The sequence below is a fragment of the Elgaria multicarinata genome, chromosome 1 (genome assembly GCF_023053635.1).
Source record: "Elgaria multicarinata webbii isolate HBS135686 ecotype San Diego chromosome 1, rElgMul1.1.pri, whole genome shotgun sequence".
NCBI classification, from domain to species: domain Eukaryota; kingdom Metazoa; phylum Chordata; class Lepidosauria; order Squamata; family Anguidae; genus Elgaria; species Elgaria multicarinata.
Genome location: NC_086171.1, coordinates 91,633,860 through 91,660,964, shown reverse-complemented (window position 1 = coordinate 91,660,964; position 27,105 = coordinate 91,633,860). Strand labels below are relative to the sequence as shown.

Genomic DNA, 27,105 nt, shown 5'->3' with positions numbered 1-27,105 from the left:
GGCGGGTGAAAATGGTTTCAGTGTAGGATGCTTCTGCCTTTTTCAACAAGGTGCATAGCGTATATATCCGGCTGCTCATTAGCTATATGATGAAGAACAAGACTCAGATCCTATTTGGCCTTGCCCAGGGAATAATTTCTAAAAGGACTAGGAGAGTTGCTGAGAGTTGCTGAGCATCAAGCCTGCTTTAAATTCCCATTCTCTACCTTACCCCACTCTCCCTAAATGTCACGGGTGGGGAACCTGTGACTCCTCAGATGTTATTGAATTACAACTCCCATCATCCCTGACTATTGACTATGCTGGTTGGGACTGATGGGACTTGGAGTCCTATATCTAGATGGCACAAGTTACCCACCTTGTCATGTGTGTTACACTGGACAGCTGCCTCAGAAAGTTACCTTAAGCACCAAAGGTAACTTTAATCACCTTAACCTCCAAATATTCCTCCAGCAGATATTTGGGGAATTTTTATCTTGTTCTTGGAGACACCCAAAGAACCCTTGATCCAAAGGAACACTTTATTCACATTCAAAGCTTTATTTGCTCACACAGAAAACACACCACATACATGAATAATTATTCCTAATTTCTATCTAGCACTAGACAGATGACAATGCTAATACTAATTCTCTAGTTCTCTAGTTCTAATTTTCTAGTCTCCACAGCACATTGTTGGTCTGGTCAGAAACAGATGGACATGATCTCAGCTGTCTTGGTCTCCTGACTGACTCTGTGCCAAGAATCCTGGGACTATAACACCTTTAGTCCACTTATTGGCCATCCCACTCTAACCATACAAAACATTTAATATTCTTATTTTGGTACAATGAGGCTGCAGGTGAAAGATAACATTCCAGTAGTCTAAATAACATCTCCACCCATCTGGAAGTTCCCCCACCCTTATGAGGATATCAGCCTTACCCCAAAACATGCAATATCTGTTTCAGAGGTTCATCCCACATACACATTTGTTCTGGTTTACCCTCGAATTATCCCATTTGGGGATTTGCTTCTCTTGTTACTGAACACCAAAGTAGAACTTTACGTAAGACTGCAGTCAACTCTTTTGCATGCTTACTCAGTAAATAAATCCCATTGAGTTCAATGGAATGCATTTCCAAATTAGAGCCCCTCGGATTGCAGCCCCTTGAAAACGCCCACAGTACAGCGCATTGAAAATGATGGATGAGAACACATGTTGAAATTTGAGCGATGTGTTTTCGCATGCCCAGAAGAACCAGACTTTCCTCACACCAAAATATTTCATTTCTTTTGGTTGAGAAGCACAATTAAAGTAGGATGCATGGGAGTACTTCACAGTAAAGCAGATTATAAACTGGAAAACTTCAGAGACCTTTGCACACAATTCACTGTGATTGCACAGTATAATGCTGTTGTGATGAAGCTATCAGTCAGTTCGGTTCTGCTCAACCATCTGGTGCAACAACTTACCTAACTTAACTGTGTCTGTATTCCTTTCGGCGCCTCCTGAAAACGTCATTAATCCAGGAAGGCTTTCCTTAAAGACCAGCCACAGTTAACTTTACATTTTGCTTCTTTTAAAATCTATTTTATAGTATTTTAGAGCTTTATCACACCAGTGTTATACTGCGCAATCACTGCGAATTGCGTGCAAAGGACTCTGAAGTTTTCCATCTTATAATCTGCTTTTATTGTGAAGTACTCGTATGCATCCGGCTTTAATTGTGCTTCTTAGCCAAAAGAAATATTTTGGTGCGCAGAAAGTATGGTTCTTTTGGTTATCCCTCATTTTGAATCCGGTGTTCTGTGGGTGTGTTTTCAAGGGGCGGAATTGCTGATGAAAGAAAGGGCCGTGTCTTGTCTCCAGCGGGTGTTCTTAATTGCCAATTCAAATCCTTCCTTCTCCTGCTTCCTCCATCTTAACTTGTCCATTTTCACTTTAAAAGAAATGTGGGAAATTATTATTATTATTATTATTTATATAGCACCATCAATGTACATGGTGCTGTATAGAGTAAAACAGTAAATAGCAAGACCCTGCCGCATAGGCTTACATTCTAATAAAACCATAATAAAACAATAAGGAGGGGAAGAGAAAGCAAACAGGCACAGGGTAGGGTAAACAGGCACTGGGTAGGGTAAAACTAACAGTATAAAGTCAAAACAAAATCAAGTTTTAAAAGCTTTAGGAAAAAGAAAAGTTTTTAGCTGAGCTTTAAAAGCTGCGGTTGAACTGCACCCTCCTTGCCAGCAGCACCCTCATTTTTAAAGATAAAGAGATCCAAATTGGCACAGTGGTAGGTCTTAAGGAGAGCTTTCAGCATGCCAAATTTGAACCAGATTGGGTCATCCATTGATTTTTAATGGTTTTTTACATTTCCTCCATCAAATCCATTGGAGTTTATAATCTGCTAGTGCAGAGGAACGTAGGATCTCATTTCCATGCCTTTGAACATCCGAAACTGTGCATCTTCAATGGGATTTACTTTACTCAAAAGTAAATCCCATTAATTTCAACTGCTTACATGACCTACTGCCCCTTGGTCTGTGCTTGGAGGGGAGAGAAACAGAGGGAGGGGGGCTGGAAAGATTTCCCCTCTTTCTGCGCCCTTTTCCTAAGCACAGACCAAGAGGCAGCATGTGATGTTAGCAGTTGAAATCAATGGGATTTACTTTTGAGTAAAGTAAATCCACTAACCCTGCCTGGAGGCTCCCTCCCTCTGTGGCTCCTCCTTAGGAAAAGGGTTCAGACAGAGGGGAAATCTTTCCAGCCCCCTCCCTGTTTCTCTTTCCTGCCCCCTTTTATCTCAGATCCAGGGGGGTGTCAGGCCCAACTCCCAGCTGAGGAGAGGGGAGGACAAGCAGCCACCGATCATGGCTCCTTCTCTTGGAGAAGCTGGAAAGAAAGCTAGCAAGCAAAGTGGTGGTGGTGGTGGTGGTGGTGGGTGGGTGGGTGTGCTTGCATCTTCAAGTTCATGAACTACAGATGTGCTGTTCCCTTACTCAAAAGTAAATCCCATTGATTTCAACTGCTAACATCACATGCTGGCTTACCTTTGAGGAAAGCCCATTGAACAGAGAGAGTCTTACTTCTGAGTAAACACATATAGAACAATGCCCATAGACATGCAGATCATGGAAGGGGGAAGGAGGTTTTCGGACAGCATGAATGGAGGGGGAGTTGTCCAACTTACAACAACCAATAAACTGTAGGGGGAGGTACAAAGGAGAAGAATGGGCAAGGCCACAGTGAAAACAACAAGCTGTGAGAGTGAACCTTAGCAGGGTAACAGCAATGCGCTACAGGAGAGGTGTGAGTTTGCAAGTTTTCATACGGTATAGAAGCACTATATAAACAAAGTAGGATAATTCGAGGGAGAACCACAATAAAAGGGTATGTGGGATGAAGGCTTTATTCTGTTTTTATTTTATTTTATGCTGTACACCGCTCCAAAATTTTGAATGGGGAGCAGTATATATTGTAAATAAATAAATAAATGTAACATACATGGTTATATAAATTCATACTGTAGTGAGCAAGCTTTAATGTGGATGCGCACTCCCCCAAGTATCAGTTCCCCTTCTTTCTCTAATGGGCAATTATGCATAAAGCCACAAGTTATTCAAATGAACATGGCATATACAGCAAACAAACCAGAAAGTCTATTGCAGGGATTCCCCTATATATCACATAATATGGGGGTGGGGTGGGGGCTCACATTAAAAAGGATATCTCCAAATGCTACATATGTGTGGGAGCTACTGACATCATTCTATAGGGAGGGGAAAACAGCTCAGTACATGCTGGAAACAGACTCCAGGGTTGATCTCTGGCCTTCAATATCCCTTTAGTGGAAACTTTCCCACCTGTAAAAAGCAAAGTGATTGTTCAACAATACAGCTTTGTAAAGCAGTTTGCCTATTTCACAGCCTATACCGATGTGTTCCATTGCAGTCTCTTTGAGAACTGAAGTCAATGTTTTCCACATGCCAAGTTCAACAAGGCCCCTGCGTGTCTTGTTCCAAAGAGCCAATTAAGCTTAATTCTGAGTACCTGCAGGAAAAGAAACCATTTAAGACTGTTTTGTTTGGACAACCTTTCAGGGACTAAAGAAGGAGCAAGATAGGTTCTTCCTACTGGTGAACGTTTGCTTGGTTTTGATTTTCAGAGTTTTGATTACTTGTTTCTAGTGTTGCTACTGGCTTTAAGCCTTTGAGAATAGGGTGGGCTAAGAATCAAAATAAATATATGAACACTGTTGTGTGACCCCGCCCTTGTTACCATGGTTAGTCACCCCGCCCCCATGAGATGCCTGTTGCACTTCACACTTTCAGAATGGCCTGGTGCTTTGCGGTGAAGTCTCATTTGCACCCTCCCCTCAACACCCCAAATACCCCTGTTTAATAGGTGAGGAATTGAGCTCAAATTCTGCTGCAGACTCAAAGTTAAGTCTCTCACATCCAGGTAAAGTCTACCCATGGCTATCCCATTGGCTCTTAGCCCCCAACCTGCCCTATCCCAGTCTGGGCCTCTTTCAATTGCAAGCAAATGCAGGGTCACCATGAAGTTTTGGGGCAAACTCAAGGAGGGAATCAAGAAGACGCCAACTGCTCAAGTCCCCTGGGGTCGGGGACAGCAGCTCCATGCAAGCAGAGTATTTTCCCGCCAGCTCCCTCCCAGTTCCTTCTGACACATGTGTAATTTATGGGTCAGCAACCACCCAGCCAGATGGCTCGCCATCCTCATCACCCAAAGCTTTGTGTTTTCATAGAGAAAGACTGATTTTCCTTGGACTGTACAAGCAGGCTTCTCTCCCTCCCACTCTCTGGGCCACATCTGGAATGGATCATACGCTGGATAGAGACCAAGCTTGTCAGCACCTTTGATGCCGCTTGCTGAGGTCATGACGGCTGGATCCAAGCTGTCGGCAAAACAGCCTGTGTGCTCTCACTTGCCACAAACACGCCCACTGAAGTCAGAACATCTTTTGAGTCTGAGAAGGCCAATTAGCCTTTGCCAACCATTTCTGGCAGGCACAGCTGGACCTGCAGAAGCTAACCTTCCTCTGGTAGCATTTGCTTTTATGGTTTGTTCTAAGCAATCATTTGCCAAAATAAGGAAAGAGTTGTGAACGGACTTGGCACAGGTGTCCTGGAGATTTGCCTATGGAGATGTTTTTAAAAAATTAATGTATCAACTTGAGCAAAGAGCATGACCCCAGAAGTACCCTACACCCCTCCTGTCTTGATCACCAGGTCTCAGACTGGGCACATGTAAACTAATGATCATAAACGGGGGCTACACTAACTCACATTTTTTTAAAAAAAACAAAAAAACAGTGGAAATTTGCTATGATAAAACAGATTGTATGCACTCAGTTTTACCGGATGTGGGGCATTCCATTCAGGTTGCAATCTAAAGTTATTAGATTCAGTGAATGTGTTTTTTCTTTTACTCCCTGTCCTAGTTCCTCGCTGTTGAGACAAGCTTTTCTCTTTGCTACTAGCAAAAGTAGCAAGACAATGGAAGGCCTTGCAGCCAAACAGTTCTGCTTGTTTAACCTCCTCCCTGTGAGCCAATCGAGTTTCTAGTATCCTTGGATTTCTCCACTGCGATATCTTCCCCACTTGACTATGGGCCAAAGATCCAATTCCTAGGAGTTCCTTTGGGCTAAATAGTTACAACAAATAAAGGTATTTTTTTCCTCCCTGCCCTTTACTCTAGCATAGGAAACAGACATTGATGGTTAGCAAAGCAAAAATAAAAACATAAAGACATGCTATTGTAGTTTTCTAAAACATAAATATTTACTAAAACTACAAAATCAAAAAGCAAAAGATTTCTATTTCATACTCTCATGAGCAAAGATGGAAAATAACAATAGGATGAACTTGCCCTGTACATACTCCCTTAGTCTTTCAAAGAGTAGGCATCTTTTATCTTGGTTATTAAGAATTCTTTTTTAGTTTATGTTTATGGATTGGGGACTGGCACAGGGTGACCAGGTCTCCTACTTTACAGTCCTCTATTTGAAGACATCTTCTCTTTCAGAGGTAAGCAGTCTTTTGGGTCCATGGGCACATTTGGCAATTTGAGAAACAGTCCTGGGTGCCACCACAAAATGGCTGCCATAGGAGGTATGGTGAGTCACAAGGGTCAAGTAACCTGCCCCAAAGTCTGAGTTCGAGGCAGGGGTAGGGGCTGAGCACCCATACACTAAACAACTCATTTGAACTCAGTTTTCAGCCTTCAAACATCTGGAGGGACACAAGTTGCCCACCCTGACCACTGTGATGTTCCCATTTTCCAAATAACAGACACAGGATTGGATCCAGAATAAGCTGATAATGCCTTGGTCTGTATCCAATGCACAGTGCTTGATCACTAAAAAGTATATGTGCTCTGCCCAAGATGGTCACACTTTCTGTCCTGAATTGCTTCGGTACGAGCCGCTGAATGTGGAATTGCCATCATTTAGTCTTTCTTTACAGAGAATCAAGGTCACATCATTATATCATTGCTGGACCATTGCATTCCAGTATTCTCTGTGCTGTCCTACCATCTATTTCCCAAACCTGATTTGGGTTCTCCACCCCACAACACTTAAAATGCAGTTGCAGAGCCAGCCTGTCATGTGTGGATTGGCAAAAACGTCATCAAAGTTTTTCAGGGCTACTGTGTCTTTAATTACCATCTTCCTCTAACTTCATCTGTTCAGTGCAGACACAACATTCCTAATGAATTACTCCTTAATTAGTCTTCCTATTCCCTGAGGTAGCAGGGAAGAGCTTTAATTATTCATTTCATCTCATGAATTTATGTTCTTTTCATTATGAAATAGTGTTATAAACAAATTTATTTATTTATTTATTTATTACACTTATATACCGCCCCCATAGCCAGAGCTCTCTGGGCGGTTTACAGAAATTCTAAAATTGAGGTAAAAACGAGTCTACAAAATTTAAAACCCTAAAACACAGAACATACACACATAAAGCATTAAAAACCTTTAAAAAACCCTAAACATGTGGGTGATTAGGATGTGCCGCCATATGCCTGGGCAAAGAGGAAAGTCTTAACCTGGCACCGGAAAGATAGCAGCGTTGGTGCCAGGTGAGCCTCGTCAGGGAGATCGTTCCACAGTCTGGAGGCCACCACCGAAAAGGCCCTGTCCCTCGTTGCCACACTCCGAGCCTCTCTCAGAGTAGGCACCCAAAGGAGGACCTTAGATGTTGAACATAGTGACCGGGTATATTCATGTCGGGAGAGGCGTTCTGTCAGGTATTGTGGTCCCAAGCCGTGTAAGGCTTTATAGGTCAAAACCAGCACCTTGAATTGGGCTCGGAAACATACAGGCAGGCAGTGCAAGTGGACCAGAGCAGGTGTTATATGGTTGAAGCTTCTGGTTCCCGAAATCAATCTGGCTGCTGCATTTTGCATGAGCTGCAGTTTCCGAACCGTCTTCAAGGGCAGCCCTATGTAGAGTGCATTGCAGTAAACTAACTTGGAATAAAGAAAATTATTGAGAGGAAACTAGTTAATTAATACTCTCCTTCACAGAAGAGAAAACAGCTAATTAGAGTGCTCAGTTCAATAATATCATGACAATACTAAATGGTAAACAAGAGGCAGAAGTCACAAGAAGTGAACCTCTCGTTAAAATTGTAGTAATAGATATTTGAGGGAAGGGGAGAATGTATCACACAGAGCATAACAAAAGCTTCAAAGTACAGCAAAAGCTACAAAAGTAGGAGTGAACGAAGTTAATTTCAGTTACATTGAATGTCTCAATTGTTCTTTGTTTCAGTGATTTTGACATTAAGATGTTATGTAGAACAATTTGTCTTAACTGTGTGCTGTAAAATCAGATGTGACCAAGGCCATGTTCGTGTGGGGCTGGACATGTCCCCTTGGGGGTCGGTAATGTTGGTAGGCACGCCCCCTTGGGGGGCAACTATGTTGTCCTCCTTTTTTGGTTTCCAAAATATGATCAGCCTATTTCAGACAAAAGAATAACTTTGGGTCATTTCATTTGTGTATGGTACAGTTGTCATGTAAGATGTTCTTGAGTCTTGAATCATGGTTAGAAAAGCTATGCTAACATGAACATGTTATGTACAACAGGTTTGTCTTAATTGTGAGCTGTAGAATTAGACATGTAACCAAGCCCATGCCCCCTTGGGGGCCAGTCATATCAAGATGGGCCCGCCTTGGGGGGTGGGCACGTTGGAGTGGGCATCCATATTGTTCTCCTTTTTAGTTTACTCATCTATCCTCCCAGTTCTTGGAAGAGGAATAGAAAGGGAAAGAAAAATACTCTGGGTGAACAACTGGCTACGATGGTGGTGCAGATGTGAGAGATTTGGATTCTGGGACCACAGGCTACTTTGGGTCCCAGGTAGTTTTCTCATCCATTCTCCCGGTTCTTGGAAGAGGATTAGAAAGGGAAAGAAAAATACTCCGGATGAACGACTGGCTATGAAGGTGGTGCCGACATGAGAGTTTTGGATTCTGGGACCACAGGCTACGCTACTTGGAACATGGACTGCTGGCAAGGGATGGGTTGCATCTCACAAGGACTGGAAAGAATGTGTTTGGCCACAGCATGAAGAACTTCATCAGGAGGGCTTTAAACTGAATCCTACGGGGGAGGGAAACGTAAACTTGGAGGGAACAATGGATGAAGGCTTATGCACCAAAACAGAGAGAACAGCTCTAACAGTGCCTCAAAATAGTCTTCACAATAATGTAGGAAAGAAGCCAGACTGTAAAGCTCATGGTCTTCCTTGTCTATATACTAATGCCCAGAGCATGGGAAACAAACAGAATGAACTTGAACTCTTAATACATGAAGGCAAATACGACTTGATGAGTATAACTGAAACTTGGTGGGATGACTCCCATGACTGGAATACAGCAATTGAAGGGTATAATTAGTTCAAAAAGAACAGAAGAAATAGAAAGGGAAGTGGAGTCGCACTATATGTTAAAAAATACTTATTCCTTCACAGAAATACAGGAGGATCAGCCTGGTAGCCCCATTAAGAGCATGTGGACTAAAATAAATGGGGCAAGGAATAAAAGGAGCATGATAGTCGACTACTGACCACCCAATCACGTAGAAGACAAAGATGAAACTTTTGAAAAACAAATTGCCAGTGCTTCAAAGAAGTGAAATGTAGTAATGCAGGACTTCAACTACCTCAATATCTGTTGGGAGACAAATTCTGTGAAAAGTGGCCCTTCCAAGAAATTCCTGACAAGTGTGGCTGATAACTTTCTCCTACAGAAAGTGGAGGAAGGAACTAGAGGATCAGCTATCCTTGACTTGATACTGACCAATAGGGATGACTTAGTGGATAGTGGCAGTTATGGGAACTCTGGGGGAAAGTGACCACGTCATACTTGAATTCTTGATTTTAAAGGAAGCAAAAGGTGAGTGTAGCCAAAAACGTACTCTGGATTTTAGTAAAGCTCATTTTAATAAACTCAGAACAATGATAAGTAAGGACCCATGGCAAGTAGCCCTAATGAGAAAAGGAGTGCAGGATGGGTGGGAATTTTTTTTAAAGGAAATTTTAAAGGTACAATTACAAACAATTCCAACAAGGAAAAAAGGTAGAAGACAACAGAAGATGCCAATGTGACTCCACAAAAGGCTTAGAGATGGCGTGAAAACAAAAAAGGGCACATATAGGAAGTGGAAGGAAGGCCAGGCGGTAAGAGCCAGAGTAACGCCATTAGCTCTAAGCGAGAGAGACACGTAGCAAAAGCAAGAGATACATGCATAGAATAGAGCTATTGTTCGCCAGAGGGGGGAAGAGTTAGCAGCATAGACTAGAAGAAAGGAATGCAGAAACAGAAACATATTGAACTAGATAAAACAGGGGCATGAGTAGTATAGACAAATGCTGACCACCAGAGTGTTGTTTACTTCGAGGTATAAAAAGTGACCGCACCCTACACCTTTTGTCCGGTCTGCTATATGCTTCCGTACCCTGACTTACAAGCAGATAATCAATAAGTCAGTTTGTATTGGCTTCCACTTTTGCATGCTGGCTGATTTCTTGGGGCTTCAATTGGCTTCGCCCACAGGAGAAAGAACATATTTTCTAACAAGGCTACAAAAGAAGAATATAAACAGGTAGCACAGAAGTGCAGGATGGCATCAGGAAGGTTAAAACGGAGAATGAGCTGAGGCTAGCAAGGAATGCAAAAAGCAACAATAAAAGCTTTCTTTAGATACCTGCATAGTAAAAGACAGAGGAAAGAACTGATGGTTCAACTGCTTAATGAGGACAGCAGATTGATAACAGGTGACAAAGAAAAGACTTGAAGTGCTCAATTCCTACTTCGGCTCAATCTTCTCCCAAAAGCGGGTCTATGACACCCCTGACAAAAGCGAAGTACAAGCTGAAGGGGAAGGATAATGTGTGGGATTCCTTTACTTATACCTGGCAAATATTTTCAGCAACTTAATGCGTTTCATAAATTCTTCTGGGGTTCTTCCCCTCTTCTAATATCTTTGAAATAGATGCAGATTTATTTATTTATTTATTTATTTCATTTTTATACTGTCCAATAGCTGAAGCTCTCTGGGCAGTTCACAAAAATTAAAATCATGACGAGCAAAAAAACAACCAGCAATCTAAAAACACAAATACAAAATACAATATAAAAAGCACAACCAGGATAAAACCAATTAAAGAAGGTGGGTTTGGTTTTCCAGACCTAGCTTTGTACCATCGGGCTTACCTATTGGCTAGTACTAAGTTTTGGTCTTCTTCTGCTCCCTCAGAACTGCCACCATGGTCAGTTCTGGAAGCCTTATGGTTAAAACGTCTTCCCAAATGGATAGCACTCGGTTCTCATCGTATTAGAATAAGTAACCCCCCTTTTACAATTTTGGTTGCTAGAGAGACTTGGGGTATAATATCTTGTCAATTACAGTTTGATCCATTCTGTCATGCAAAATTGACTATTTGGGGAAACCCAGATTTAAGGAAAGCATTTCTGTGGAGGACATGGACGGATAAGACGATTTTTACTTTGGATCAATTAATAGGCTCAGATGATGAGTTTTTGTCCTTTTCAGACTTGTGTGTTAAATATAATTTACCTGCTATGGCTCAATGGCAATACTTGCAATTGCAACACCTGCCGGAATCTAGGTTTGGTCCAGCTGCTTTTACAGCTTCAGAGCCTCCAGTATTGTTAGAAACACTTACAACAGCTCAACTGACACGTCAATCCACGACCCATATATTTATTTATTATTTATTTATTTTATTACATTTATATACCGCCCCACAGCCAAAGCTCTCTGGGTGGTTCACAAAAGCTAAAAACCAGTAAACATTAAAAGTATACAAAATTTAAAAACCACCAGAGACATAAAAACAACAGTATAAAAACAGCAGCATACTAAATAGTATTTAGTAGTAGTAAGTAAATATGATACCCATAGTATGAGCCTGTGTCGTGTTTCCCAAGACTTCCCACCTTCCTGGGAGACAATAACGAGGCCTGCTAAGTAATCCACAAAACTTTATTCAAGCAATAAACATCTCTTCCCACCTGAAGGGAGTCTAATCTCTAGGAACTTTCCTCTAGGCAAAACTATGCAAACAACAGAATGAAATGTAATAGGGATAAATGCCAAGTTCTACACTTAGGAAAAAGAAACCAAAGGCACAGTTACAAGATGGGGGATACTTGGCTCAGCAATACTACAAGCGAGAAGGATCTTGGAATTGTTGTAGATCACGAGCTGAATATGAGCCAACAGTGTGATGAGGCTGGTATTGAAAAAATACCAGCCCAACACTGCCTCACAAACAAAAGAAGCTCCAATGTAGATTATACCCAGAACAAGTAACATTTTGAGCAGTGAGCTGCTGACCAGGCTTCTCCTGTAAAACACACACACACACACAGAGTGAATGTACAGGACAGTCTAGGGCATGCAGTTTGAAAGACAGAGGGATGTGTGCCACCTATGTGATAGTTCCCTCAAGAACTAATGTCCCAGAGTACCTGCAGTCATTTTCCGTGCACAAGGAAATGGAGCCAGCAGGAACTGGCAGCAGGAGGGTGGGAAGGATAAGCACCGTCATAATCAGGCACATTGAGAGCCAGTGATGCTGTTTTATAGGTCCCAGGATATATATAAGTGAATCCTGCAGACTCCAGAATGTATAGAACAGGGATGCAGAACCACATTCAGCCAGAGGGCCAAATTTAGGGTGACCATATTTGGGAAACCAAAAAAGAGGACACCTAGTGTGTGTGGGGGGAAGCAGCTTTCTGAGTCCTGCAGAAAGTACGTTATTCCCCCGCCACCTTAAAGAACCCGATTGGAGTGGAGGAGGGGAAAGGATTTCATTCTGCACCACCACCATCCGCTCCAATGGGGGCCTTTTCTTTAATGTCCACGAATGACCCACTTTCCCCTTTAAGACCTCAATTGGAACTAGGGGTGGGAGAATGATGTGCCTCAAGAAAGCATGTCATTCCCTCCTGCCATGCTAATGGCAGCCTTAAAGGGGAAGGTGTGTCATTCCAGGACATTATTGAAAATTATAGAAAATCCCCCCTGACACCATGGAAAGAACAAAAACCAGGACAAATCTGGGGAAATCCTGACAGTTGGTCACCCTAGCCAAATTCCATTTCAGAGAACCTCTCAGGGCTGGGAATGAAGGCAAAAGGGTGTGGGAACAGAAAACAAATACCAGCCCTATTTTAGCTTAAAGTTTTTCCTACCAGCAACGAAGTCTTAGGAGAGGCATTGCAACCTTTTAGAATCGGTGGGGCGGGGGGAGAGACTGCACAAAAGGTGGAAAACTGAACGAGAGGTGGTTGGGGAAAATGGAGTGAAGCCAAGAGAAAGGGGTTTGGCCTTCTGGGAAACTCCAGAGGACCAGATTTAGACCACAGGCCTGAGGTTCTGCATCTTTGGTATACACGAACGCAGTAACAGTGTCTTAAAGGGCGCTTGTCAGTGTACTCGTGTATAATTAATTCACTGCCATGTTTGGGTATGAATACAAATCGGATAGTCCTAAACATAAGGAGCTAAAACAAAAGCAACTAAGACAGGAAAAGGATATTAATCAGTGCTCCAATTTTCGAAATAAGCAGTTGTTTCAAGTCAATTTTACAAAACAGACAATGGATTGTTCTTGTGGGGAAGGGCCTTTTTGACAAGATTGCGCCCCAGTCCACAATAGTAATGCCAGGGCACTCCTCTTGCATGATCGTATTGGTACAGGTCCACTATTGCTAGGCCAACCTCACCCAGCACTCACCCTGCACAGAGCCTGGACCAGCTACCCATCATCCTGACTTCTGATGTCATATTATCATCGTGGGGTTTATTTAGTTGAAAAATACATGAATGAGAAAAAGGATAAATTTATTTATTTATTTATTTATTACATTTATATACCACCCCATAGCCGGAACTCTCTGGGCGGTTTACAAAAGTTAAAAACTGTGAACATTAAAAAGTATACAAAATTTAAAACCATCAAAAGCATAAAATCAACAATATCCATTTAAAAACAACAATATCCATTTAAAATATTGAATACAAGGAAGAGATAATAGATTTGGCCGCTAGAACTGGTTCAGCTGCTTCCACTTTCGCATGAGAGTTCCTCCTACAGATTCCTATTGCCCACCAAGGGAGGTTCTCACTGTTGTTGCTATTATTTGCATTACATCATGCCACAAATAAATATATGCAACCTTGAAAGGAATGGTAACGGAAGCAGTGAGAAACCCTAAAAATAGCATGTACTATTGGTTGAGACAATACCATCCAGAACACACAGCGCTTACTCCACTTAGGAGCCAGGGCACCATTTTACTGAAGGGGAGAATGATAATAATAACGCAGTAGCTCAAAGATATACAAGCAAGCAAACCAGCACTGGCTCTGTCATACAACTGACCCAGAGATCTTAATAACTAGAGCGTCCCTCAAACTGGAACCCAGTTGTCCCCATTCACCTTCTAGACTGGAAGCCCAGGAGCACTACCTCCTATTTCCTTATCTCAGCATCACCCAATTCTAACTGTTGTCTAGATGACAGTTTGTGGTGCAGGTTCAGGCCTTCATGCTTTGCAGACAGCGAGTGCAACGGAGAGAGGCACCAGGCAGACAGGCAGGGAAGCCAAGACTATGACTACTCCTGTAGATGGCTGGAGGTCCGTGGTATTGGTGGGCAGGGAGCAGTTGGCAAAGTACTCGGCGTGGATTCTCACAAAGAAGGCGTCCAAGGTGGGGCTGGACACAGGGCAGCCCATACTTTCGGTCAGCAGTCCAGTACAGACAGCGAGTTCTCCATACATGCTGTAGAGGCAAAAAATGGAACAATTGTGAGGGATGGCACAAGCAAGAGCTGCTCAACGGAGGCAGGGGCCCCTCTGCCAACCTGCTCTTTATGTCTGGAAGAGGGGACCCCTCTCCCATTTTTTCTTTGGTACCTATTTCTTCTGCAAAGCCTTTCCTGGCCCCAAACAATTAATTTAGATAGAGATAGATAGATAGATAGATAGATAGATAGATAGATAGATAGATAGATGAGCTGGAGCTCAGGTCTTCCCCAAAGTCTTACCTTAAGACAAAGAAAGCCCACCTCCTCCTAATTGCAAATGGTCAGTGTGGACTATGGCTATTCAGTGTTAAGGAAATATATCAGGTTGCAACTTTTAATAATGAAACTTTAATTGGCTTAAAACATTTATTTACTCAAAAGGCATTCCTGATTAATGGGCAAAACACTTTCGAAAATAAGTGCTTAAGAAAAATAAGTGCCTTTAAATATAAGTAGTTGTGAAAATAGCAGATGGCTAGCACCATCTTAGAAGAAACATCCCCCCTGCACAAGATGGAATGTGAATGCATCACCTAAGATGGCACCTGCTATGACACATACATGCACCATCTAAGGACAAAGGAAGTATGCTTTACCTGCAAACCTATTCATTTTTTTTTATTTATTATACATTTTTTTATTCACATATACATTTATGAATTAGTTATATGAGTTTTAATAATTTTATTAATTGATCAAGATTTTTTAATCACCCACCAGCCCTAGAAATACACTCTGCCTATGTAACATGGGCCAGAGCTAAGCTTTGGCATTCAAAATAGGTTCTGAGGTGGAGTTTTGATGAGGCCATGACTCAGCAGCCCCAATCCTTCTACCTCCATGCCTCTTCTCCACCTCTGTGTTGGAATGCTGCTCCATGAGACAAAGGCAAATTCAAGCTTTCTGGCAGAGGAGGGGTAGATGTCTTAGAATTTCTAAGCAACTCCTTTTAAGATATATTGTCTTAGGTGCATTTGCCACTGAAAGCAGGAACTGCATCATAAATTGTGTGCAGAGGCTCCCCACATGGTTCAGGGAATCTCACTCAATTACACCAGCAAAACTTTCCTTTTGGGGAAATTTTTGCCAGTATGGTTACGTTTGCCCAAACTTCATAGAGTAATCTTACACAAATGACTTCCTAGCAACAGTACCTTGTCAGTTCCAGGTACACTAGTTTTTGTGTTTACCAACTCACTACACCTGCTTGGTTGTAAATAAGTTGCAGAGTCTTGGCAACTCCCATGAAGGCCAAACTACGTCCCCATGTTCCTTTGTGTTTGCATCGAGACATATCATAGTTCTGTTCTTTGGGCTTTGAAATGCCTCCTGTTCCATTCAGCAGAGGCCCCCAGAACCGGCCAGATTTCTGTGAGACAGACATCTCTATCTACCACTGAGAGACAGCCTCACCCCATCACCAACAACACTCGGCCCCCTTTTCTGTTTGTGGAGGAGTTGTGTGGTATTCAGGCACATTGAATTAACTGTGCAGTGTTTCCTTCAATACGCAGCTCAGCCTCCAGTCTGCCCTCCCTTACTTCCCTTGGACTCGGTTGGCAACACATAATAAGCAGGTCATATATCTAGGAAAAACCAGGGGGTGGGGAGAAATCTGAGGTTTATTTAAAACATTCTACTTCAATTTCTTTTATTTAGTTGTGTTCTTCAAAAACGACTAAAGCGTAAAAAGAAAAAGAGGAAAGGTTATGGCCTGCTTAAGGTGTCAGGAACCAGGCCCACCCCTCAGATATCTATACCTGCCAATTGTTTTCCAGAGGCATCTTTTATTCTCAGCTGTAGCCATGATGGCGGCGTGAAACTTGGGCCAGCAATGCACGGCTATCCGGTCATAGTAGGTATCTGTGCAGTGACTGGCTTGGTCTTCCTCTTCAGAAAGCTCTAGTATGAGAAGGGAAGGTCAGCTTCAGGAAAAGGGACATTGGCTGAGGGACGGAGGTAGGACAAGGCAGCAGGTGACTGGAGAAGAGAAGGCTGAGGGGAGACACGAGAGCACTCTTCAAATACTTAAAAGGTTGTCACACAGAGGAGGGCCAGGATCTCTTCTCGATCCTCCCAGAGTGCAGGACACGGAATAATGGGCTCAAGTTAAAGGAAGCCAGATTTCGGCTGGACATCAGGAAAAACTTTCTGATTGTTAGAGCAGTGCGACAATGGAACCAGTTACCTAGGGAGGTCGTGGGCTCTCCCACACTAGAGGCCTTCAAGAGGCAGCTGGACAGCCATCTGTCAGGGATGCTTTAAGGTAGATTCCTGCATTGAGCAGGGGGTTGGACTCGATGGCCTTGTAGGCCCCTTCCAACTCTACTATTCTATGATTGAATTGGACACACTGAAGGGAATACTGAAAGAGATCTGTGGGAAATTGAGGCTCAATTTTCCACCCTGACTGCCCTTCCTCCTTTCCGTCTCTACCTGCCCTGTCTTCAAGGCACACAACTGGTCCTAGTCCCTGTTGCCAGGGTCCTGGGAGTCCTGGTGGATGACCGTCTCTTGCTGTGTTCCTTTATTGAAAGCACAGTGAGGGCCTGCAATTTCCATCTTTGGAACATCCAGCGGATTTGCAGGTTTCTGTCTCAGGCGACTGCAGAACTCTTGGTTCGTGCCTTGGTTGTCTCATGCCTGGATTACTGTAATAGTCTCCTAGCAGGTCTTCCTCTCTCCTGCTGTTAGGACTGTTCTGGACCTCCCCTGGTTTGCCCATACCTCCTTCAACTATAGGGCCTTGCATTGGCTTCCACTGAAGGGCAGGGCCCAATTTAATATCTTGGTCTTGGCCCAGTTTACCTTTCCTCCCTTTTGTCCTGATATGTTCTAGGCCGGGCCACCAGATCCATGGGTCAGGCCCTCCTGATCCATTCTCCCTCACAAATGTGGTGTCTCATGCATTCCAAGACCTTGTCCATCAGCTGTGGAATTCACTCCCCCTGCCACTGCAGTTAACAGAGAGTTTGGAGGTGTTCAAGAAAGGTTTGAAAACCTTTCTCTTTGAATAGAGGGGGTTGGCTGGTTGTTCCTGAGGTAGAGCATAGTGATGGTCATTGTGGTGGCCACTACACACTTTATATGGGTTTTATTTAAGGTTTTATGGTTACATTCTTTTAAATCCAGTTAAGTTCTTTTATTAGAACTATCGTATTTATTGTATTTTGTAAACCGCTGACCTATTTTACTTCATGTACAGTGCTTTGTAACAAAGCATTATATAAATAAATAATTATTAGATTTATATATCATATGCTGGAACAGTTCCTATTTTTCATAAAGAATTGCAGCAGAGACAAGCATATATCCTGCCTATTGGCAGAGGGTTGGACTGGGTGGTCTTTAGATTTCTTTGGAAAGAAAAGGTATTCAGAGTCAAGAGCAGAGTCCCATTAATAGGGTATAAAAGAGCATAAGAGCCCATCCAGTTTCTGATCTGACAGTGGCTAGCAGATAGTTAAGGCAAACCCATAAACTGGGCGTCAAGGCAATGGCCTTCCCCTGCTGTTTGCCCACTAGCAGCTGAAACACAGATACTGCCTCTGAACCTAGGATGTCCATTTAGTTCTCATGGCTAACATCCACTGCTAGCCTTCTCCTCCAGGAATTCGTCTGACTTCTTTTTAAAGTGATCTGGCCATCTCCATACAGAGTGCGGCCATGAATTACATGAGTTAATTAACAAAATTCACAGTCGGGCAATATCAAAATATCACAAGAAGTGTGTGAGCCTTCAAGTTCTGTGCAACACTTCATCAGATCATCAGTACAAAAAGCAGAGTGGGGAGGAGAATCCAAAATCTGACGAGATACTGTGGCCATGAGATCTTTAGTTTAGCTCCAGTCTCAAAATGGGGATTACCTTTAACAATGCATTCTGGAACAGAGAAACAATGGCAGATCTCTATTTCTGAAAACACAGATAAAAGAAATGGTCCAAAATCTTATAGCTGGACAATAACTTTATTAAAACAAACCAAAATACCACAAAAGACTGCATGGCTATTGTTGGACTTCTTTATACAAGTGAAATAAGGCACGCTCTTGATTGGCCGCTCATGAATCCTTTTGATGACATCGGCAACCTCCTGCACATCTTCCACGCCTTCCTCTATTAATTCTATTTTTTTTAAAAACAAACTGTGATATCCCAATTCTGCTGAAATATCTCAGGATTTCCTACCATGTACAGGGAAAGTTGTGCTACAAATCACCCATTAGAGGGTGATTTCCCATTCAAGGCTATGAGCAGCGAGATGAGGGGATGTTTTCCATTATAGACCCCGTGGTCGCCCTTCTTGACCGTGTAATACAACCCCATTATGATTGCACAAGAGAAACAGGATGCAAAGCCCTGGTAAGGATATGTGATTTCCCTTTAATCTAAAGAAGCCCTTTGACTCTTTATGTGCTTTGGAGAATACCATATTTTGCCATTCAGTGTGTAATCTACTACCAGAGGAATATGATTTTCTACCACTAAGGGTTCCATTCCTTCCAATCACTAGGTAATATGCAAAATTTGGCCTCAATTGATTTTTTAACCTAGTGCACCACCTGGCATTAATATTTGGCTTTACTAGTATAAAAACTGTCATATTTCTCTTTTGTCCTGTGCTGACTCAGGAACTTGTGCCTTTCACCCAGACAAGAAATAGATCTGAGTTACAGCCAATCTTTGCATTTCCAGAAATAGAAAACAGCCATTGCTTAGTTGTGCCAGAATGCATTACTCGGTGTAATATGATACCTGCTACATTCATTGTCTGCAAATCTCCACTTTGGGACTGGGGGCTTTTCTACACTGCCTGTTTACCCCACCACTGTGATGCTGATTCATATTCCCAATCGCACACTGGCAAAGTACACTGACTCTGTTATATCGATACTTTCTGATGGGTGGGGCCACCGAAAAGCATCTCTCTTCAACTGCAATAGTCCCTTTAGTGGATTCAGTTTTGCAGGTCCTGCCCTTTTCCCCACTATCATTACTGATAGTGGGGACTGACAAAGCAGGGGTGCTTCTCCCCGCACTGGGAAAACCCAGCTCCTCCAAACAATGGCATTCAGCCTTCTTCAGTGGCATCTTTTGCCTTCGCGGTGAACAGTGTACTGGAGCACTTGCGCACCAAAGTATACCAGCAAAACAGCATACCAACATACTGGGATACTGAATGGTAGGGTGACCATATTTGGGAAACCAAAAAAGAGGACACCTAGTGTGTGTGTGGGGAAGCAGCTTTCTGAGTCCTGCAGAAAATACGTAGTCACCCCACCACCTTAAAGAACCCGATTGGAGTGGAGGAGGGGAAAGGATTTCATTCTGCACCACCACCATCCACTCCAATTGGGGCCTTTTCTATAATGTCCACGAATGACCCACTTTCCCCTTTAAGACCTCAATTGGAGCTCGGGGTGGGGGAATGACATGCCTCAAGAAAGCATGTGATTCCCTCCTGCCATGCTAATGGCAGCCTTAAAGGGGAAGGTGTGTCATTCCAGGACATTATTGAAAATTATAGAAAATCCCCCCTGACACCATGGAAAGTACAAAAACCAGGACAAATCCGGGGAAATCCTGACAGTTGGTCACCCTACTGAATGGCAACATGCCCACCCAAGCGTTGTCTCCACTGCACCACCAACACCCGCTTACACCAAAGCGCGTTTTAGCATTATACACAGCCTTGTGATGACAAAAATGTGTCATGGCTGCAAAAAAACCTGCATTTTCCTCAGTCTTTTAAATAGCGAAATTAAGGGAAGAAACACGGAGATGTCCTGGAGGTTGACAATGTTGTGTAAAAGCCCCACATACTTCCATGAGTGGGCAAACATGAGCTTGCAATACATCACTCGTGCAGAGAAGTTCTTGGTCTAAACTGCAGACTTCATGGACACAATCGCTGGCCAATTTTTAAAAAATTTTATTTTACTTTTCTGTTCTCCTCCATTCTATTTATGCCACATATAAATATTTTTGAAACAGGAGAGAAATCAAATGCCCATTCTAGCCAACTTAAGTTTTCACATTTACCTTGTAGATCACAGCTAGGCAAATGGTGCCTATGGGCACCAATATACTCTCAGACACCTTTTGTTGCACCACCAATGTGTCGTACTCTTTATTTATTTATTTATTTATTTATGATAATACATTTTCTTACTGGCAGCTGCAATTGGTTCAATGCAAAGTGAGGAGGATGCTGTCTTAATTTCACATGAATACTTCTGGGCTAAACAGTGGGTCTCAGAGACATTCTTAGGAAATGAAGACTGCAGGTGGCCATGACAGCCATTTTGTGATGGTTCCCAGGACAGATTATCAAATTGCCAAATGTGTCCAAGGGCCAAAAATGTTGCCTTAGATAGAGTACAGCAGTGTGTGAAAACACCCTAAGAGATGTATTTAATGTTATTTGTGAAAATTACCAATAGAGTAGAGGGACCATAGATTCAGATGAGATGGGGACTAAGAAAGCAGACAATTTTGGAATGCAAATTCTGTAAAAACAGAGGCCAGTAGCTAGAGCATGAGAGTTCTAATATGAGAGTTCCTATTATGCAACTCTTGACAGGGGCAGGGGCATAGGAAGATGATATCATTGCTCACCTTCTTCATCTGGATACAAGTAGGAGACTAGAAGAGAAAAATAAATGTTAGTCTAGGAAGAACATACAGGATTGAGTGACAGTGATGGATTCTCCATTTCCATCTTTATCCACCTTTATATTCTTGAGGAACCTGCCAGACCTCTTTTCCTCCCTGGTTCACGTACAATTTCTATTCCAACTGCTGATTCCAGACATGGCACACACTTAGAGGGAAGGAATCCGTGTACTTGACCTGCCATCATGGACCAGGCCAAAAACTACCCCAGTTAGTTATTTTCTAAAAATAACCAACTCCAGTAACCACTCTGTGCAGAGTTGATTATCTGCACAACCATTGGTTTTTGTGTCATCTGTCGGGCTCCATGGATTATTTCCCCTGCAAGAGCGGCACAAATCCCTGCTGCTCTTGCCCAGCGGAGCTCTATAGGCAGGAGAAATAATCCTGTCTGGGAAGCACGGCTCCCCACATGCTTTCCGGGACAGTCACATGCCACCAATCACACCGCCTCATGTGTTTCCAGGGCCATGGATGTCCCTTTCCCCTGCCCCGGAGGGAAAGTGTTGTTAATTGGGGACGGGGGATGCTTGGAACTTCTGCCGCTGCACTTTGCAGTGAGTGGAGAACGGGGCGCAGGAGGAGTGAGTGCATCCTCCTGCGTCCCATCCTCCATTCCCTATTAGTTTTGAGGCTGAGGGTGTCAGCTCTCCCCACCCTCAGCCTCGAAATTAATGGCAATAGACACGTTACGGATGAATACCATACCCGATCAGCATCAGCTCTCCCCCCGCCCTCAGCCTGGAAACTAATGGGAATGCTCGAGCTGCAGATGTATACCATACCTGGACCAGGTATGGTATTCATCCACAGCACAAAGGTTCCCATTACTTTTGACACTGAGGCCGGAGAGAGCTGATAGCTCTCTCTGGTCTCAGCATCAAAACAATGGGCAAGAAGCTGACGACGCGACGCGTGTCCCTCCACAGCCGCCGCAGTCTGAACTGGCGGCCACGGAGGGACATGCGCCACGCCTGCCGCTGCAGCAACAAGGAGGCAAAGGAGCTTTTCTCACTCCCTCGTTGTTGCTGCAGTGGCGCCCACGGTGTGTTGCCCTCCGCGATTGCTGCAGCCCAAACTGGCGCGGAGATCTGCCCCTTGGTTTTGGCTGTGGAGGGACATGTGCTACCACAGCAAGAACAGATCTCTTTCCTGCTGGTTTCGGCTCCAGCAGCCACGGAGGGACATGTGATGTGAGCGCCACTGGAGTGACTGCAACAAGGAGGTGGGGGAGCTTCTCTCCCCCCCTCCCTGCGCCCCTCCCCACGGAATGACAGAACCCTGATAAGGTAGGGGGGATCCAGGAACACCATTCGTCAGGGAGGGGGGGCAGAGAGAAATAGCCAACCCTGCCTTTATAGCCTACTCCATGGTTGATTTATTAGCATGTCACCCAAATGCGACATGCAAATAGTCATCCGTGGAGTGGCCTATGAGGGCAGGGTTGGCTAAAGTGTTGCCCGAACCCACCCAAAGGCTCAGAGCCTCCCTCCTGAATGAGTAGGAGGAAATTTCAGGGAAAGGGGGAGGAAGGAACGGTGGTGTGCATATTCAGTTTAGGGCAGGCCCCCTTAAGAGCACATGTATATATTTCTCTTACTTTCATCTTCAAGGTCACCGTAGGCCTGTACTGTGCATCCTGAAGAAAAGAAGAGAGAGTTTGGAGCAGGATGAGTGTGACCAGCCCGCCCTTCCATGTTCTGTCCCTACCCTAAACCCTTCATTTTGCAGGCTCTTGCCCCCCGGGGATGTTTTTTAGCAAGGGTAAGCATTCCAAATTATGCTTAGAGCTCCTCATGGCACAACATATTGGAAGGGTGGGTGGGTACAGGAAAGAATTTGGCAAAGATGAATTCCATTGGGGCTTTTCCCACGCCTGGCCCCACCAATTCAACTCTGCTTTGGCTACTCCTGACCTGGGCATGTTTGTGCAGCTGCTGGAAAGGGAAGGGGGCTCCCTTGTTGCTCTTTCTTTGGGCTGCTTTGAAGCCAGTTCTAGTCACAGCAGAGAGCCTCCTTGCCCTTCACTCTGCCCCAGCTGTGACCCCCAGGTCCATAACACACGATCCTTCACGTTACCCTGGAAGTAGGTGGTATCCACCAGGTGTCCACAAATACCGGGCTGTCCTAATGCCGCAAGGATTTTGTTGTGTTGCTTAAAGGATATAATTGAACGCAAGAAGCGAAAACTAAATGTACTGGTGCCAAATAAAATAACCTGGGCTAAACACTGGCAGACGTCAACCCAGCCCCCTAATAGAAACAGAATGGCTTTACAAACCACAATATTTCACTTGTATGAAGAATCTGACATCATACATTTGAATGAGAGGGACGCTCGTTGAGGAAGACAATTTTATAGCAATTTCTTCCAAATGTTTGGTATGCTCATGGGTTTCCAATCACACAATTGTGGTGTGTGTGTGTGTGTGTGTGTGTGTGTTTGTGTATGTAAATCTTAGCTTTTGAGAGGAAGAGGAGTAGCTCTTAAGGAATTACACTCATAAAGGCTCCTTAAAAAGCCATTTTCTTTCTCTAGGTACTTCTTATTCCTATTATTATTAGATACTCAGAAATTTGGTCAATTCGTTGAAATCCATGTGAAGTCCAGAAAACACACCCACCACACCCCTTGGAAAGCTAGAGAGACTTTGTATTTTAACTACACCGCCTCAGACCACAATGAACCACCCAGTTTTAAAGATTCTATTCTATAAGCCTCTTGGTCTTTTTCCTGTTACAAAGGGGCTCTCCAGACAAGGAAGCCCAGACACCCCCACCCCTTACCAGCTGAGCCCACTGCTGGGAATATATTTCACCCCACATAATGGATGTGAGAAAACTGCATATTCTCTAATGGGTCAAAGTAATCACACCGCAGGAAGATGGACACTTACCTCTGCGGAAAAGCAAAACCAGGAGGGAATACAGGAAACAATGCCAGAGGACCAGAGACATTTTCATCACCAGTCTTTGAGAGAAATTCAGCATTCCCTCCTCCTTCTCACCCATATGGGTGTTTGAGACCCCTATGGCCCGCATGTTATGCTTGGGCTTGCTTCAGCCCAATGAGGGAATTTTATTCTCTTCAATGTGGATCTAATGAAACCAGGACCAGTTGTTTTGCTTAGGAGAGAGTAATATTTCATTGTGAAATAGCAAACAAGGGGCATGAATGTCCCTGCAGTTTGGTGAAGGAGAAGGTTTCAAGCCCCTAATTCTGGATATGTGGATTGGCTGTGGTAAACTCTGTGCATGTTCAGAGACAGTCTTATTGTCCACATGTTCCAGGAGAGCCTTGCTTTTTAATGTCAGTTCTGGCAGAGCCGCTGAGAGGATTTAAAGGCCTCAATGCACACAAAATTTCCTAAAAGAGGGAAAGTTTGTGTGGGAACCAAAATACAGCACAAATTAGGTATGGCCTTCAGCATATTGCAGCCTTATACACACCCAGGGCCGGTGCCAGACTATTTTGTGCCCTAGGCAAGGTCAGCTACTTTCACACACACACCCCGCCCCCAAAAAATGCCAACTTTGATTTTTAAGAACTTATGTTTCCTGGAAAAAATAAGAAGCACAAAACTTGAAACTGCTAAATTTATTTTGAAGTACAAGAAATACGTCATGCCAATTATAGCAAACAAATTGGAAAGGAATGTCTATGGGTCTAAAATGCATTATTTAATAGGAATATCACCTCCAAATCATCCCCCCCAACTCACACACACGTGCACACACACACACTCAGCATCACTCACTCCAAACAAACACACGCATTAACACGCATTAACACTCAAAGACCCCATGCACCCCGTTCACCCATACATTCTCTCTCTCTTCTGGGCGCATTCTGGAAGTCTGAATGTGGAGCTGCCCCACCCCCACCCCAGTGTCCCTGGCTTCGCTTCAGCTGGGCGGGCGAAGGGCGCCATCTCGCCCACCCAAGCCCAACTGAATCTTTGGGCCGGGCCGACTCACAGCCAACGCGCGTGAGTGCCGCGCTGTGCCCGGTGCCCCTCTTAGCTTGGCGCTCTAGGTGGCCGCCTGAGTGGCCTCTATGGTAGCACCGGCCCTGTACACACCTAACTCTTGGTTGGCTCCAAATTTAGGCACATGCAACTGGGCTGCCAGAAGAGGACATCTCTTCCCCCTCCTCACCACAGCCGCCTCTCCAGTGCCCTGAAAATGCTACACAAGGGGACCATGCGGAATGGAACGAAGTGTGGTGGAGAGAGGGGATTCCCCAAAATTGGGTGGAGGCAATTTCCATGAGCAGAGCCCTTCTGCCCATGGAAGGCATTTCCTGGATCCATCATTTGTTTTGTGAACCACCCAGAAAATATTGGTTATTGGGCAATACAGAAATCTAATCAATGAAGTAGTTCTTTTTATACCACATAGAGTCCTACAGCACTCTAGTTTGGAATATGGTGTCTCTTTATGTTGTCCATTCAAAATACCAAGGCTTTTCTCTCTAGCTATGTACCCAAAAGCGCGTTGAAAACGTGTCAACAACCCCCATGTTTAGGTATATCAAATCATAAGAGGAAAAACTGGGCTTTGAAGCCAATAAGATAAGATTTCTTTTCTATAAAATGTCAAGCAATTGGAGGGAAGAACTAGCACATGATTTCTTTGCCCCACTATTAGAACTATACACTCAGGTTCATGGGAATTTTGCTTTGCAGAATTCAGCCAAAACCCACCATAGCCCAAATCCTAGTGCCAAAACGAATGGTGGCTCGAGTTTCTGAAGTGTTTTAGATATTTGCGAGTTTTTCCTGTTGGAAGTGGATTAATTGGAGGTGTTTGTGTTTTAAAACAATCTGGGCTCTGTATAAGAATGTAAGACTTTGAGTTACCTCTCTTCCCTACATTAGGTGTGAAGGAGTGCTCTACATATTTAATTTCTATGGAGAGAGGTGGAGGGGCTAAAGCAATGCAGTTTAACCAGGAAGTTCCTCTTCCAGATGTAAACCACAGCCCTGTTGTGGTTACCCAATCAATGCTGTGGGGGAAGGCACTGTGAACATGCTCAGACCATCTTGACCATCTCATGATTATCTTCTTGACCATCTCATGTTCCATGGAGGAATCCTGCCATGGAAGATCAGTTCTGAGGCAGCGTGCACTATTTTACCACTACACTTCCAATACATTTGAAAAGTTCCCTATTTTTTTTACAGGCTAAAGGCCTTGAAGGTGTGCTGTCTGTGAAATCTTGATTACTCATTCTGCCTCCACTAGAGTGACCATATTTTGGAAACCAAAAAGGAGGACAACATGGCTGCCCCAAGGGGGCGTGCCCACCAACAAGTCCAGCCCACAAGTCCAGCCTTGGTCACATGTCTGATTTCACAGCACACAAGACAAACCTGTTCTACGTAACATCTTAATGTTAAAATCACTGGAATAAAGAACAAGTGAGACATTCAATGTATCTGAAATTAACTTCACTCATTCTGATTTTTGTAGCTTCTGCTGTACTTTGAAGCTTTTGCTATACTCTGTGGGATACAGTCTCCCCTTCCCTCAAATATCTTTTTTGACTGCAAATCCCCCACTGGATGTCCATAGTCTCAGCTTTCTAACATTTAACACTCTATCCCCAACATTCATATCCATACTCACAGATTCAGCATACTGCTACCACTGATCAAATGAAGCAGTTGACAAGTACAGAAAAATCTAGTACAACAAAAGGAAAGCCACACTGTAAAATAACCATAATCTCAAAGCCTAAGGTGAAAATAAAAATTCATTCACACACACACACACACACACACACACACACACACACACACTCAAGGCAAAACAACAATACACACCTCATACATGCTCAGCAAAGGCAATAAAAAATAAAATCCACACACCCCTGCACACTCACCCAGCATGCAAAAAACTCCACACCCTCCCCAAGACAATATAAAGAAAAAAAAAACTCCCCACACACACTTAACCGTGTGTGTGTGTGTTTGTGTGTGCAGAATATAAATCCATCCCACATTCACCATAGGCAAAGTAATAATAATAACACACACACCCAAGACAAACAATAA

At 43.6% G+C, this 27,105-nt stretch overlaps 1 protein-coding gene across 1 annotated transcript; it reads right to left on the bottom strand.

Moving 5' to 3' along the window:
• Nucleotides 1-14,107: 14,107 nt before the first annotated feature.
• Nucleotides 14,108-22,743, bottom strand: LOC134399153 (receptor activity-modifying protein 1-like). The gene is made up of 4 exons (XM_063127061.1): nucleotides 22,647-22,743; nucleotides 20,990-21,016; nucleotides 16,131-16,272; nucleotides 14,108-14,345 (listed from the first exon to the last, which is right to left on the bottom strand). The coding sequence occupies exons 1-4, from the start codon at nucleotides 22,741-22,743 to the stop codon at nucleotides 14,108-14,110; spliced, it is 504 nt and encodes a 167-aa protein (XP_062983131.1).
• Nucleotides 22,744-27,105: the final 4,362 nt, after the last annotated feature.